This window comes from Drosophila obscura, unplaced genomic scaffold, assembly GCF_018151105.1.
Source record: "Drosophila obscura isolate BZ-5 IFL unplaced genomic scaffold, ASM1815110v1 contig_4, whole genome shotgun sequence".
NCBI classification, from domain to species: domain Eukaryota; kingdom Metazoa; phylum Arthropoda; class Insecta; order Diptera; family Drosophilidae; genus Drosophila; species Drosophila obscura.
Genome location: NW_024542828.1, coordinates 7,430,747 through 7,441,517, shown reverse-complemented (window position 1 = coordinate 7,441,517; position 10,771 = coordinate 7,430,747). Strand labels below are relative to the sequence as shown.

The window sequence follows — 10,771 nt, the reverse complement described above, 5'->3', positions numbered from 1 at the left end:
CATTTAATTTCTCTTTTTTTATACCAAACACTTGAAGCTTCGACAAAACGCTGTCCTACCGCAAATTCAATTAAGTTTTTCTAATGATTAGTGGCCCCTTAAAAACGGCTACCGCCGTTTGCAGGCCCTCCTGTAAACCACTTCAACTGCAATCCTATCACATAATGACCCTAATTAGGGTGTAAATAAAACAAAAATAGCCAGCCAATAGATAAGCCAACAAAGCCAGCGATAACCGAAGCTGTCATCGGGTAGCAGTAATTAACGAAACAAAATCGGAATCGTAAAGCAAAACTGTAGTGATTTGTCAATCGGTTAATCAGGTGACAGGCAACATATGAGCGCCGCACATATGATTGATTTACGAGCTGGCTTGTACATAAATTGGCAACACGAAAAAAAAAAAACAACAAAAAGATACTATACGGCAATGTATCTATGGAATGTGTACCCAAAGAGTCATCATAAATTTGTTGTTATCTATTTTTCATATTTTTGAGTGTGTGTGTGTTTTTTTTTTGTCATTATCTTATCACGCATTTGATGGGGTACAAGTTTCCAAGCAAATTAAAGGCACTGATTGGGGAGCTCTCCTCATTATTCTTTATCGAGCTTCAGATTTTTTTTTGTCGTGTGTGTGTGGTGTAGCGCTCCTCTATTATGGTTCGGTCTTTTATTGAAGGAAGTTTTTAAAGTAAACTAAAAACTAAATAAAACAGCTGACGTAATAACTTAGGCAAAGGTTTTTTTGTTGGGGGGTTTTTTTTTTTTTTTTTTTGGGAGTGTCTTATTTTTTGATGGCAAATAATAAACGAAATCTACATTTGATTTTTGGGGGTTGCTTGTGTGTGTGTGTGTGTGTGCCCTTAGGCCTTGAAGATCAGGGCCATGGCCAGAGCCAGAAAGCCAGTAATCAAAGGCAGCGTCTGACTGGCAGAGCTGGCGTAGCAACTAAAAGAAATAAAAACGATATCAATTAGAATGATCTTTTGTGCAGATCTTAGGGAATCTTTTGGGATTCGATTCGATTACTCACCCAGCCTGCGTGACATTGCCGTAGGTGTTATTTTGGAAGTTTGCGTAATACAGTGAGGCATTATTGTTGGCCGACGCAATGCCTGCCGCCGTGTAAGCGCTGCGAGCCAGAATAAATCCATAGCTAGTGTTGCTATTGGCGGCATCCGTGTAGGCGCAACCCACCAAATAATTATCGGAGAAAGACAGCAGCTTAGTGTAGACGGCCGTCTCGTTTACGCCATTCTTTTGGAATGTCACATTGTAGCCAGCCGTTGAGGCGGCACCATCGCTGGCCAGCGTAATGTTGGCGCTCTCGTTCACATCCATGTAGAGGGATGAGACACTGCTCGAGTGGCTGATATTGACCAGGAGATTGGTGTTATTCCACAGTTCCGCCCTTATTTGAATGCAGGACGCATTCGCTGCAGGATTGCGGGCCACTTCCAGCCACGTACCCATCAACTGGGGAAGGGGTAGAGAGAGAAAATAAACAGACATTAGCTTTCGTTTGGGGCTATACTATAAATCTCTAATGTCTTTTCACTCACGTCAGTATTGTTGAAACTCAGACTGCTGGCAATACTGCTGCATGATGCGGGAGTGGCTGGAACTGTTTGTCCCTGCACCACAGACACAAGGACTGCCGCCGCGATGGCCATACAAATCATCAAACTTTTGCACATGATCTCACACTATATATATATATTTCACTGTCTGGTTATATCGATTACTCCGGTTCTACTCCGTTCGTTTCGCTGCAAGTGCGTCGTTCAACTGAGGTCGGATCGCACACAGAACTTGCTTTTATAGCCATGTGTATCTTTTGTCCTCTTTTTGCACCCCATTATCGAACCTCTGCACCCAGAAACGTGCACACACACATACACACACTCAGATACAGATAAACAATTCTGTCACCGATTTACGTACATCTGAGACCTGTTATCATGCCCCAGACGGAGGCATGAGTAATCCTCAAGGGCTTAGAGCTATCAGTGGTAGTTTGCTGATTTTCCATGTTCTTTTGGGGCGCTACCTACCTTTTGAAACTTCCCCCCATCGCAACCTTAGCCGTAAAGCTCATTGACATGGCCACAATAGATTTTCGTGGAAATTATTAACTTGGCCATAAATAGATGCATTGTCTAATTTACACAACAAATTGGCGTGGCTGAACCTTTTTACCATTATAAAGTGTTAATATCTTTATGGTTTTTTTTTATAATTGAAAGTTGTTTGAATTTGAAAAAAATCACGTCTACATTTATGGGATCGGAGTGGCATCATCAAATATAAGATTATTAAAAAAGTTACATATATGTATGTAATTATATATTTATTTCAGTATATATTTCATGATAGTAAGAAAGTGTCGAATGAAACTAAAATGTATATTATAAATATAGTTAGCAGATTCGCTTCATGGAGAAATGGAAAATCATCTAAATGTATTTCATTTTTCGATTACTGCATTTAAATAAATCTATATGGCAATAGAATTTCCCCTTAAATACTTTGAAAATTCATTCAAATTTTAATTATATTCTAGCGCAGGTTTTTCCCTGTCCTGTGCTATGACTACTTGCATTACTCATCTTTGGAAAAAGTTTATATTTCTTATCAATAGATACACAGACACAATGCCCCCACCTCTATTTAATTGAAGTCGCACACGTTGTATCTAAATCTTTTGACGATCTACCCCATCCCTTTGTGTCTCTACCCAGAGCATCGCACATGTGATTGTTTTTTATCACAGCCCCCAGAGAACTGAGTCAGCGTTGGACATAAAATTGAAGAAGAAATAAAAAAAAAAAAAATTGGAAACGTAAAAAACCCGTAGCAGATAGTGACACTATTTTGTTCGTTTTGTTTTGATAAATTGCAATCAGTGTGTGCAGAATGTACAGAAGAAAACACAGCAGAAAACAAGAAGGGAAGGCAGGAAGCTTCTGCTCGTCGTTGCCGTTGATACCCTTAGCGATCGATCGTTAAGTAGCATTAATAAATTTTCTAGAAACTGAACAGCTAGACAATAGATATTACTGTATTTCTACGCCTGCTGATGCTGAAGAGGAAATTTATAAAAGCTCAAGAATGGTTTCATCTTTGGCAATACCCTCTGCAAGGGTGTAGAAAGTGGAGAAATCCAACAAAACAGGTAACCAGATAGCATGCAATCATCGATGATCAGTGATTTATCGGTGTTCAGTGCTTATCAGTGTAGAGTAATGATATGCAGTGCTCATCAGCTTTGCTCAGTACTGTGTAACGCTTTTAGCAGTCTCTTTGTTAAGTTTTATGTTTGGATCAGTGTTTATTAATTTGTATCAGTGTTGAGTAATTATTTTTGATCAATGTTGATTAGTTTCAGAATCACTCTGCTGCTCTTTATTGTCTATCAAGTGTTGAACAACGCTTCAATCCAATCACACATAATCTAATATTTTCACTTGAACAAAACGAGAGTTTAAATAATATTCAATGACGAGCATCCAGCAGCCACAGAAGTCCAGTCACAGCCAACAAGAAAACGGAGATCATCGTCAGGGGATTGGCACTGCTGGGGGCATAGCACCTGGAAAAAACAAAACTATGACCATAAGATATCCATTATTAGACATGATGAATCGATCCGAATACATACGTTTCACCCTGAGTGATCGCCGACATGCTGCCGTTCAAGAAGTTAAAGGGAAACCGAATCGAAGCATTGCCCTCCAGTTTGTTCAGCGTATCGGTGGTCGGTGTGCGATCCCTGGTGAGGATCACACCAAACGAGGTCGAATTATCGGTGGCATTGGTGTAGCCGCAGATGAAGGCAAAGTCTGTGTAGTCAGTATACAGAACCTTGAACACGGTGTAGGGGGAGTAGTTGGGCGGATTCCAGTACGTAAAATTGTAGCCATCTGGTGCCTCGGTTTCATTCGGCACTGTGAGGGTGGCATTCATCGTCTGATTGACCCACGGATAGTCCGGGGACACGCCATAGGTTGTGTCAATCTGCACATTGTCATTGGGCTGATCCAACACGGTGAAGTTAACCTCAGTGCAGAAATAAGTGGTGGATGGCAGACGGGCAACCTCCCACCAAATGCCAGCAAACTACACAAGGATATGCGGAATTATTTTGAGGCTATAAATATAACCTGCACCCATTCCTATTCCTCACCTTATCCAATTCCAAAGCAACACTTGTGCTTAAATTGCAGGCCTGTAGAACATCATTTTGAGCTACTGTGGTGTGATCCCCCAGCAGTACGACCAGCAGCAGACAGATCACACTCAAAGCTTGACTCTTTGGCAGCATTTTTGCGTCTTATGTTGCGCGTAACTTGACCACAGTTCAGCGACTGAGGTGACCACGCAACGCGGATTGCCATGTCAGTGTGTAATTACCCCGCAACGTAATCAATCTGTAATCAATCAATCAGTGCAATGATATCTTAAAACCTTCAGATAAAACGATGATAAACCACCATGACTCACCAGTGTTGGTTAATGTGCAGACAGTTAGCTAAAACAAAGATTTGTTAGATCTTATCATTTTTTAGCATTGACCTAAGTAGTTTTCGATCAGAATCGATCAGCGCGAAAAGTGTGGCTGCAATTAGCCCCCAACCCCCACCTCTCCATTCCCACGCGCACTGATCTGATAATTGTGTAACTTGTGACTGCGATATCATATTTCTTTTTTTTTTTTCCAAATAGATAAGTGATAAGACCCACTGTCACATTGCAGCAACTCTCAAGTGATTGGCAAACAATTCATTGGAAATAAAAGAGCAGAGGTCGCTCATTAGTCTATCTCATTAGGGATACTCTTGCAACACTGATGGCCAGCCATTGTGAGACAACCACGGACATAAAATGCTGGATAATACTGGACTCGAACTGAGTGCAGTAGTTTTCAATGGCCTACTTCCAAGACTACTTTCTTTTGCAAGAAAAATTTAAAGTTCAAGTTTTAAAAATTAAACTTCTTAAAACAGTGTTGAAAAGCGTGTCTCAAGGGAGAGGGTGTCCTCAGCCGTTATGTTAACGTCTTCTTGTCTTCGACTTGTCTTCAGGCTTGTGTCTTGTAAGCTCTCAAACACCTCCATATCACATTAATTTTAAATGTCTTACAAGCTCGCGAAGAGTAAGAGAGAAAGATGCTCGTCGACAAGAGAGCGAGAGAGAGAGAGAGATAACTTTTGCTGACACTTTTCCTTGGTACAGTTGACACACATTTACCGTTATTCGGCCATAGGCTTTTGTCTTGGGAGTCGTTTCGTTTGCTCGCAAAACTTTTCCCTTAAAATTGCAACTAAAAAATAAGGCCACACCCCCCACACCTCCCAACAACAAAACAGTTGATACTACAAGGGTATATGTATCTATTATTTAATTAAAACTATTTCGAGTCCTCTTTCTCTTGTGCAGAGCTATGTGTGTGTGTGTGTGCGTCTAAATAATTTAATTGGACCATGTGTGAAAATTTGTAACAAATGACAAAACGAGGAGCCTTTTGGCAGGTACAAAACTCTCAGGTACAACTTTTCGAGTTGTTTTGGTGCAGGTGGGACGGTGAGGTGCTGTGACCCCCCAAACTTTTGATTAACACAAAATGGTGCCAGAACAGTTCGCAAAAACTAATTAGGGTCTTTGGGTCTCCATGGCAGTAAAGAGTTTAGATTTAGCTTCTATTTTTTTTGTGACAGATTGGCAAGGCATAGAAAATAATTTAAAACGAGAAGGAACGTGTGAGTCGCTTCTGGGGACGCGACTCTACTTATACCCGTACTCAGTCAGTATATACATTTTTGAGCATGATTTTTTAGAATTTTAGAACTAAAAAAAAAATTTATATTTTACATTTTTTTGCTACATTTGTTATCTACATCTCATCTACAATGTCTATTCTACATCTAACATGTAGATTGTACATGTACCATTTAGATTCTACATCTCCTTCGCTAGGGGTTGCTCGCGCACTGAACGCGGCAGATTGTGCGAGCGAGAAGGAAAATTAGTTGCGTTGTCGTTTGTTGGAGGAGGGGGAGGGGAAGCAACTGAAAATTAATTTCTTCATTCTGGCTATAATTATGATCCGATCTGATTCAGATTCGGCAATCTGGTAGATATGGGCATTCTCTACTATACTGCGTTTTTAGTTTTATCGTATCTTTAAAATTGTGGCTGCCACAGATTTTCGTCCTTTGTGGGGGCGGAAGGGGGCGGGGCGAAATTCTGAAATACACTTGTAGCAGTGTGATATTACATGAGTGTGGAAACCAAATTTGGTTGCCCTAGCTCTTATAGTCTCTGAGATCCAGGCGCTCATCGAGACGGACAGACGGACAGACGGACAGACGGACGGACGGACGGACGGACGGACAGACAGACATGGCTATATCGACTCGGCTATTGATGCTGATCAAGAATATATATACTTTATGGGGTCGGAAAATTTTCCTTCTCTGCGTTACACACATCCACTTTTACCACAAATCTAATATACCCCTTAACTCTTTTTTGAGTACGGGTATAAAAATGATTTTTACGCAAATAAAAATTTGATGAGTTCTACATTTATAATAAAAAAAATCTGTATCATTATTTTGCAGTAAAATCCATGGAACCGAATGTTAAACGGGTTTCGAGATGCAGTACCCCATTGAGTGTGAATTTATGCACGATTTTCGCTCAAACAATTTGCTTTTCCAATTAATTTCTCATTTAATGCGTAAATAATGAGTGCCGGTGCCTTGGGGTGCGTTTTTAAACGGCAAGTAGTCAGCCTGCGCATTCCAAGAAAAGCGTGGAACCACTTGATTTCCGCGCTGCTGTCGAGGTTAGTTTTCTTAGAAAATTTAAGTACTAGCAAAATAGTCCATGCCTCGCTGAATTCGAACTTACTTAAAGCAACAAATGAAAAATGAGAAAGCTTTGATTTATGCCAATGAAATGTGTTTAAATTTAGATGAACGTAAGAAAAGTTTGATGAACAAATTGAGTTAAATTTAAATCAATTGCGTGGTCTTTGTATTCAATGTCTTTTATCTATTAAGTGTGGGACACGTGCGTGGGGCAAAAAAAAAAACTGGAACTTGAATAGAATTTTGTACAGTGATATTAGTCGAAGATAGTCATGGCCCTGGGTTCGATATCTCCGACAAAAGTGTATAAGACTATATAATATAATTATTTACAATGTAAATGCTCTGCACATTTATTCCTTAGTTGCCTTATTGACTGGCACTTTGCCAGTGGCGGCACATGTTCCATGCGTTGGGGGTGTTCTATTGAGACATATCTCACTGTAATCTTCAGAGCATCTGAAATACAGTTGTTTTTGGGCAGCAGCATTAAATATCTTCCCAAGCTTGGAGCCATTCCTCGTAGGCTGCGTTTCCTTGAAATGAGTACACACTGTACTTTAGTTTTGCTGCTTCACTTTCGCTATTCCTTTAGCATTCACTCTACTGTATCGCATTTATTATAAATCTTCTTAGACTCGCTCGACACGCACTTTCTCCATTTTATTTAATTAGCTCAAAGAAAGCTTTGAAGCTTTCATTAACAGCAAACATACTTGAGTGGCACTCACTCTCTCTCTCTCTCTTTCGTTCCGTGTGTCTTTCGCTCTCCTGCTGCCTGCTTTTACAACCGCAGCAAAAGTGCAGCCACATTCACACTGCGAATATAATTAAGTTGTTTATCTTAATGCAAACATATCCCTGACACACTTCCACACACGAACACTAGCTCTCCCTTTCTCTCTCTCCCTCTCTCTGACTGCTCCTAGAGCTATGCTCTCACTGCAAGTAACTGTTAATTACAGCAAGAGCCTTATGCAAAAACCAAAGAAAAAGTAAGACAGAGAGAGAGGGGAATTAGCGTGCAAGAAGGAGTGGAAGAAGTGCCAGCCCAAGAAGTAGAGCAAGGTATATTGAAGCGAAGGTGAGGCAGTGGCCTTCATATATGTATCAGCCAGATACAGTTTCACTTGTGCAAGAAAGAGAATCAACGAGAGAGAATGAACCTGTTAAATATTAAGTAAACTACGGGCAGAGATTTACCTTCTCAGTCAATGCATCCTGTAACTGACAAAAAGGAGCAAGAAAAAGCGCAATGCAAACTTTCTATTTAAGTGAATCTTGGTTGGAGCCTCAACACACACACACTCCCCTCCCCTACCGCCATGCACACACATGTAAATGATGACTGCCTTTGCTCTTCCCTTACCCGCTCTCTCTCTTTCGGTCTTTCTGTTCTGTGGAGGGCTCCTACTCAAGGGCGCACTGCGCAAGCCAATTTAAATTTTAAAATAAGCACATTAACTGCATGCACAAGCGCCAAAACAAACGCCCAGCTACCGCCAGCCGCACTAGGCCCCTACGCAAGCTGCTGCTCACCCCACAACACACACACACGACGTCTCCGTTCTGACACACACGCGCGCATATTTAATTTGCTGCAGATTTACGCCTCCGCCGATGACTGTGTGCTCTGCCCACTGAGCTGCCTTTCACTCTCCCACTCTCTCTCTTTCTCTCGCTCTTTCTTTCTCTGCTGGCACTGCTACTTTGAGTACTGACTAAACGAGGAGGGAGCTAAAGTGCACGCAGGTTGCCTTTGCCTGTGCTCTTCAAGGGATTTCATTTAAGACGATACTTGGATTAAACCACAAAGTGAGAAGCATTAAACAGATACGTTTAATCAGTTCAAAAAATATGAAACATATCCAGCAGTAGGTGTATCATTAATCTTACCAAATAAATTTGGATTTCTGCTGCTGCGCTGTTTAGCCAGTACTTAAGATGCTGCTGCCTTGCCTGCTGCTGTTGTCCCCAGAATTTTCGTTTCTTTGCTGCTGCTGCTCCTCCGTCATGATACTCTTCTTGCTGCTGCTTCATCTTCTACTTTTTAATTCCTGCTCCATGTGGGCAATGCGTCACATATTACCCCACCACAGCTGCACGCCACCCCCACCCCCAACCCCCTTCACACGCATGAGCAAACTATCTGCAGAATTAGTGCAAGAGTGTGAGTATGCGAGAGTATGCTAATTGGTTCTTGCATTTCTGCGTTTCTCTGCTGCCTACTTTGCGGAAGGCGCAATTAATTTCCCCGCACACCACAGGGTGCCCTCAAGCCAAAAAGCAAAACAAAACAGCACACAAAAAAAAACGCAAGCATTTTTCATATTTCCATAATTTGATTCAGTTGTTTTTTCGGTCATTTCTTTTAATTATTTATCCATATCGGCTTATAGAAAAAGGTGAAACTAATTGTTAAATTGGTTTTGACAATTAAAAAAAATTTATAAACTAACTATTTTTCGGGGGCATATAATTAATTGCTAATCATTTTTCATTTTCATTTTAATTGAATTGATATTTATATAGTTGTTGCTGTTTTACTTCGATTAACTGCCATTAAACATTATAAATTCGATTAAATCGTTTTACTTTTAATTTTACCACTCTCTTTTGCATACAAAATGAAAAGATCTCTTACTTCCAATATAAAGTCTACGCGGTTTGTTGTTGTTGTGGTTGTAGAAAATTATTTAAATACTTATGGTTAGAGTCCATTGGCTTTGATATGCTGTCCAAAGGTTCTATTTGATTTTTTTTTTTTTTGGAAATAAAACAGGAAAACAATTTATGTACAATTAAATTTCATTCAATTGATTTCCTAACTTAAAATTTATAGTTGTTTATTTGTAACATTTTTAGCTTAATATAATATTAATGTGTGTGTTTTTGGAAGAGCTACGGCAAAATGTTTTTTGTTATTGACTTATCCGTATGTACAGGCATTTGATGGAGAAAAAGTTTCATTTCTGATGGATAAAAGATTTGTATTTAATAGAGATGTTTGTTTGTACTGATATTGATAGTATTAGAAACCAGGTGTGCTATATTACATAAATACGATCGTTGATATGTAAAATTCAACTAAAAAAAATGTTTCATAAATCAACGAAATTAATTAAAATCAAAAATCATAGCCATGTTTAAGCTATTGAAACGCTGTTTTACCATCTGATTTGTTTTTGAAAAGTATATGTATGTATGCCTAGTTTTAGATACATATGTTTCCTTTTTTTTTGTTTTTTTTTTGTTTGTTTAGGGTTAAGACCTGTAAGCTGCTGATTTTTTGGGTTTTTCTTGTCACTCGCTTTGGATGATTGTGCTACTGCATTTACATAGTTTAATTATTTATTGGGGAATCTATACGCTTTATATTTAAGGGGATTTCCAAAAATCACAACGACTTGAACTTGATCTAAAGCAATTATTGCATATCGTAGTATGGCAGAGATGGCTGAAAGAAGCTTAATCTAGGCTACAGTTTTTTGTATCCGTAATTTTATCCGATTTAGAAGGGTAGGATTATCATTGTGGGGCAGGGGCTTTCATTTCTAAGCTATATGTATGTTATGGTATGTATATGTATTGTATGTATAGACTACGTTTTTTTTAGGATACATTGCATTGTGCTCATTTAAGAAAATTTAACATTTTTCGCTTCCTCTCACACACATGACGCTTGCGAGGGGTGTTTAGGTTTAGGTTTAGGGGGGGATTTGATTTGATAATGGTTTATGGCTATACATATATTCCGGTTGCTGTGCAGGGAGGCAGCTCTGCCTCTCGTCTGCTATGTACAGGGGGGGTTACAACCTAGCAAGTGGGTTTTGGGGAATGCAAGGGATTGCCCGCCTAAAAATGGTTCACTCGACATACCTAATGGGTGTTTT

At 39.7% G+C, this 10,771-nt stretch overlaps 2 protein-coding genes across 2 annotated transcripts; both read right to left on the bottom strand.

Moving 5' to 3' along the window:
- Nucleotides 1–658: 658 nt before the first annotated feature.
- On the bottom strand, nucleotides 659–1,795 carry LOC111065608. Its single transcript, XM_022353857.2, has 3 exons — nucleotides 1,566–1,795; nucleotides 1,037–1,479; nucleotides 659–951 (listed from the first exon to the last, which is right to left on the bottom strand). The coding sequence occupies exons 1-3, from the start codon at nucleotides 1,698–1,700 to the stop codon at nucleotides 867–869; spliced, it is 663 nt and encodes a 220-aa protein (XP_022209549.2). The 5' UTR covers nucleotides 1,701–1,795; the 3' UTR covers nucleotides 659–866.
- A 1,591-nt stretch (nucleotides 1,796–3,386) lies between these two features.
- Nucleotides 3,387–4,382, bottom strand: LOC111066130. The gene is made up of 3 exons (XM_022354580.2): nucleotides 4,190–4,382; nucleotides 3,665–4,122; nucleotides 3,387–3,595 (listed from the first exon to the last, which is right to left on the bottom strand). The coding sequence occupies exons 1-3, from the start codon at nucleotides 4,325–4,327 to the stop codon at nucleotides 3,499–3,501; spliced, it is 693 nt and encodes a 230-aa protein (XP_022210272.2). The 5' UTR covers nucleotides 4,328–4,382; the 3' UTR covers nucleotides 3,387–3,498.
- Between the last annotated feature and the right edge of the window lie 6,389 nt (nucleotides 4,383–10,771).

Coding starts and splice junctions, on each gene's coding strand:
- LOC111066130 (XM_022354580.2), bottom strand. CDS start 4,327: ATGCTGCCAAAGAGTCAAGCTTTGAGTGTGATCTGTCTGCTGCTGGTC. Junction 4,123..4,189: donor TTGCTTTGGAATTGGATAAG/GTGAGGAATAGG, acceptor ATCCTTGTGTAG/TTTGCTGGCATTTGGTGGGA. Junction 3,596..3,664: donor GCGATCACTCAGGGTGAAAC/GTATGTATTCGG, acceptor TGTTTTTTCCAG/GTGCTATGCCCCCAGCAGTG.
- LOC111065608 (XM_022353857.2), bottom strand. CDS start 1,700: ATGTGCAAAAGTTTGATGATTTGTATGGCCATCGCGGCGGCAGTCCTT. Junction 1,480..1,565: donor TGAGTTTCAACAATACTGAC/GTGAGTGAAAAG, acceptor CCCCTTCCCCAG/TTGATGGGTACGTGGCTGGA. Junction 952..1,036: donor GGCAATGTCACGCAGGCTGG/GTGAGTAATCGA, acceptor TATTTCTTTTAG/TTGCTACGCCAGCTCTGCCA.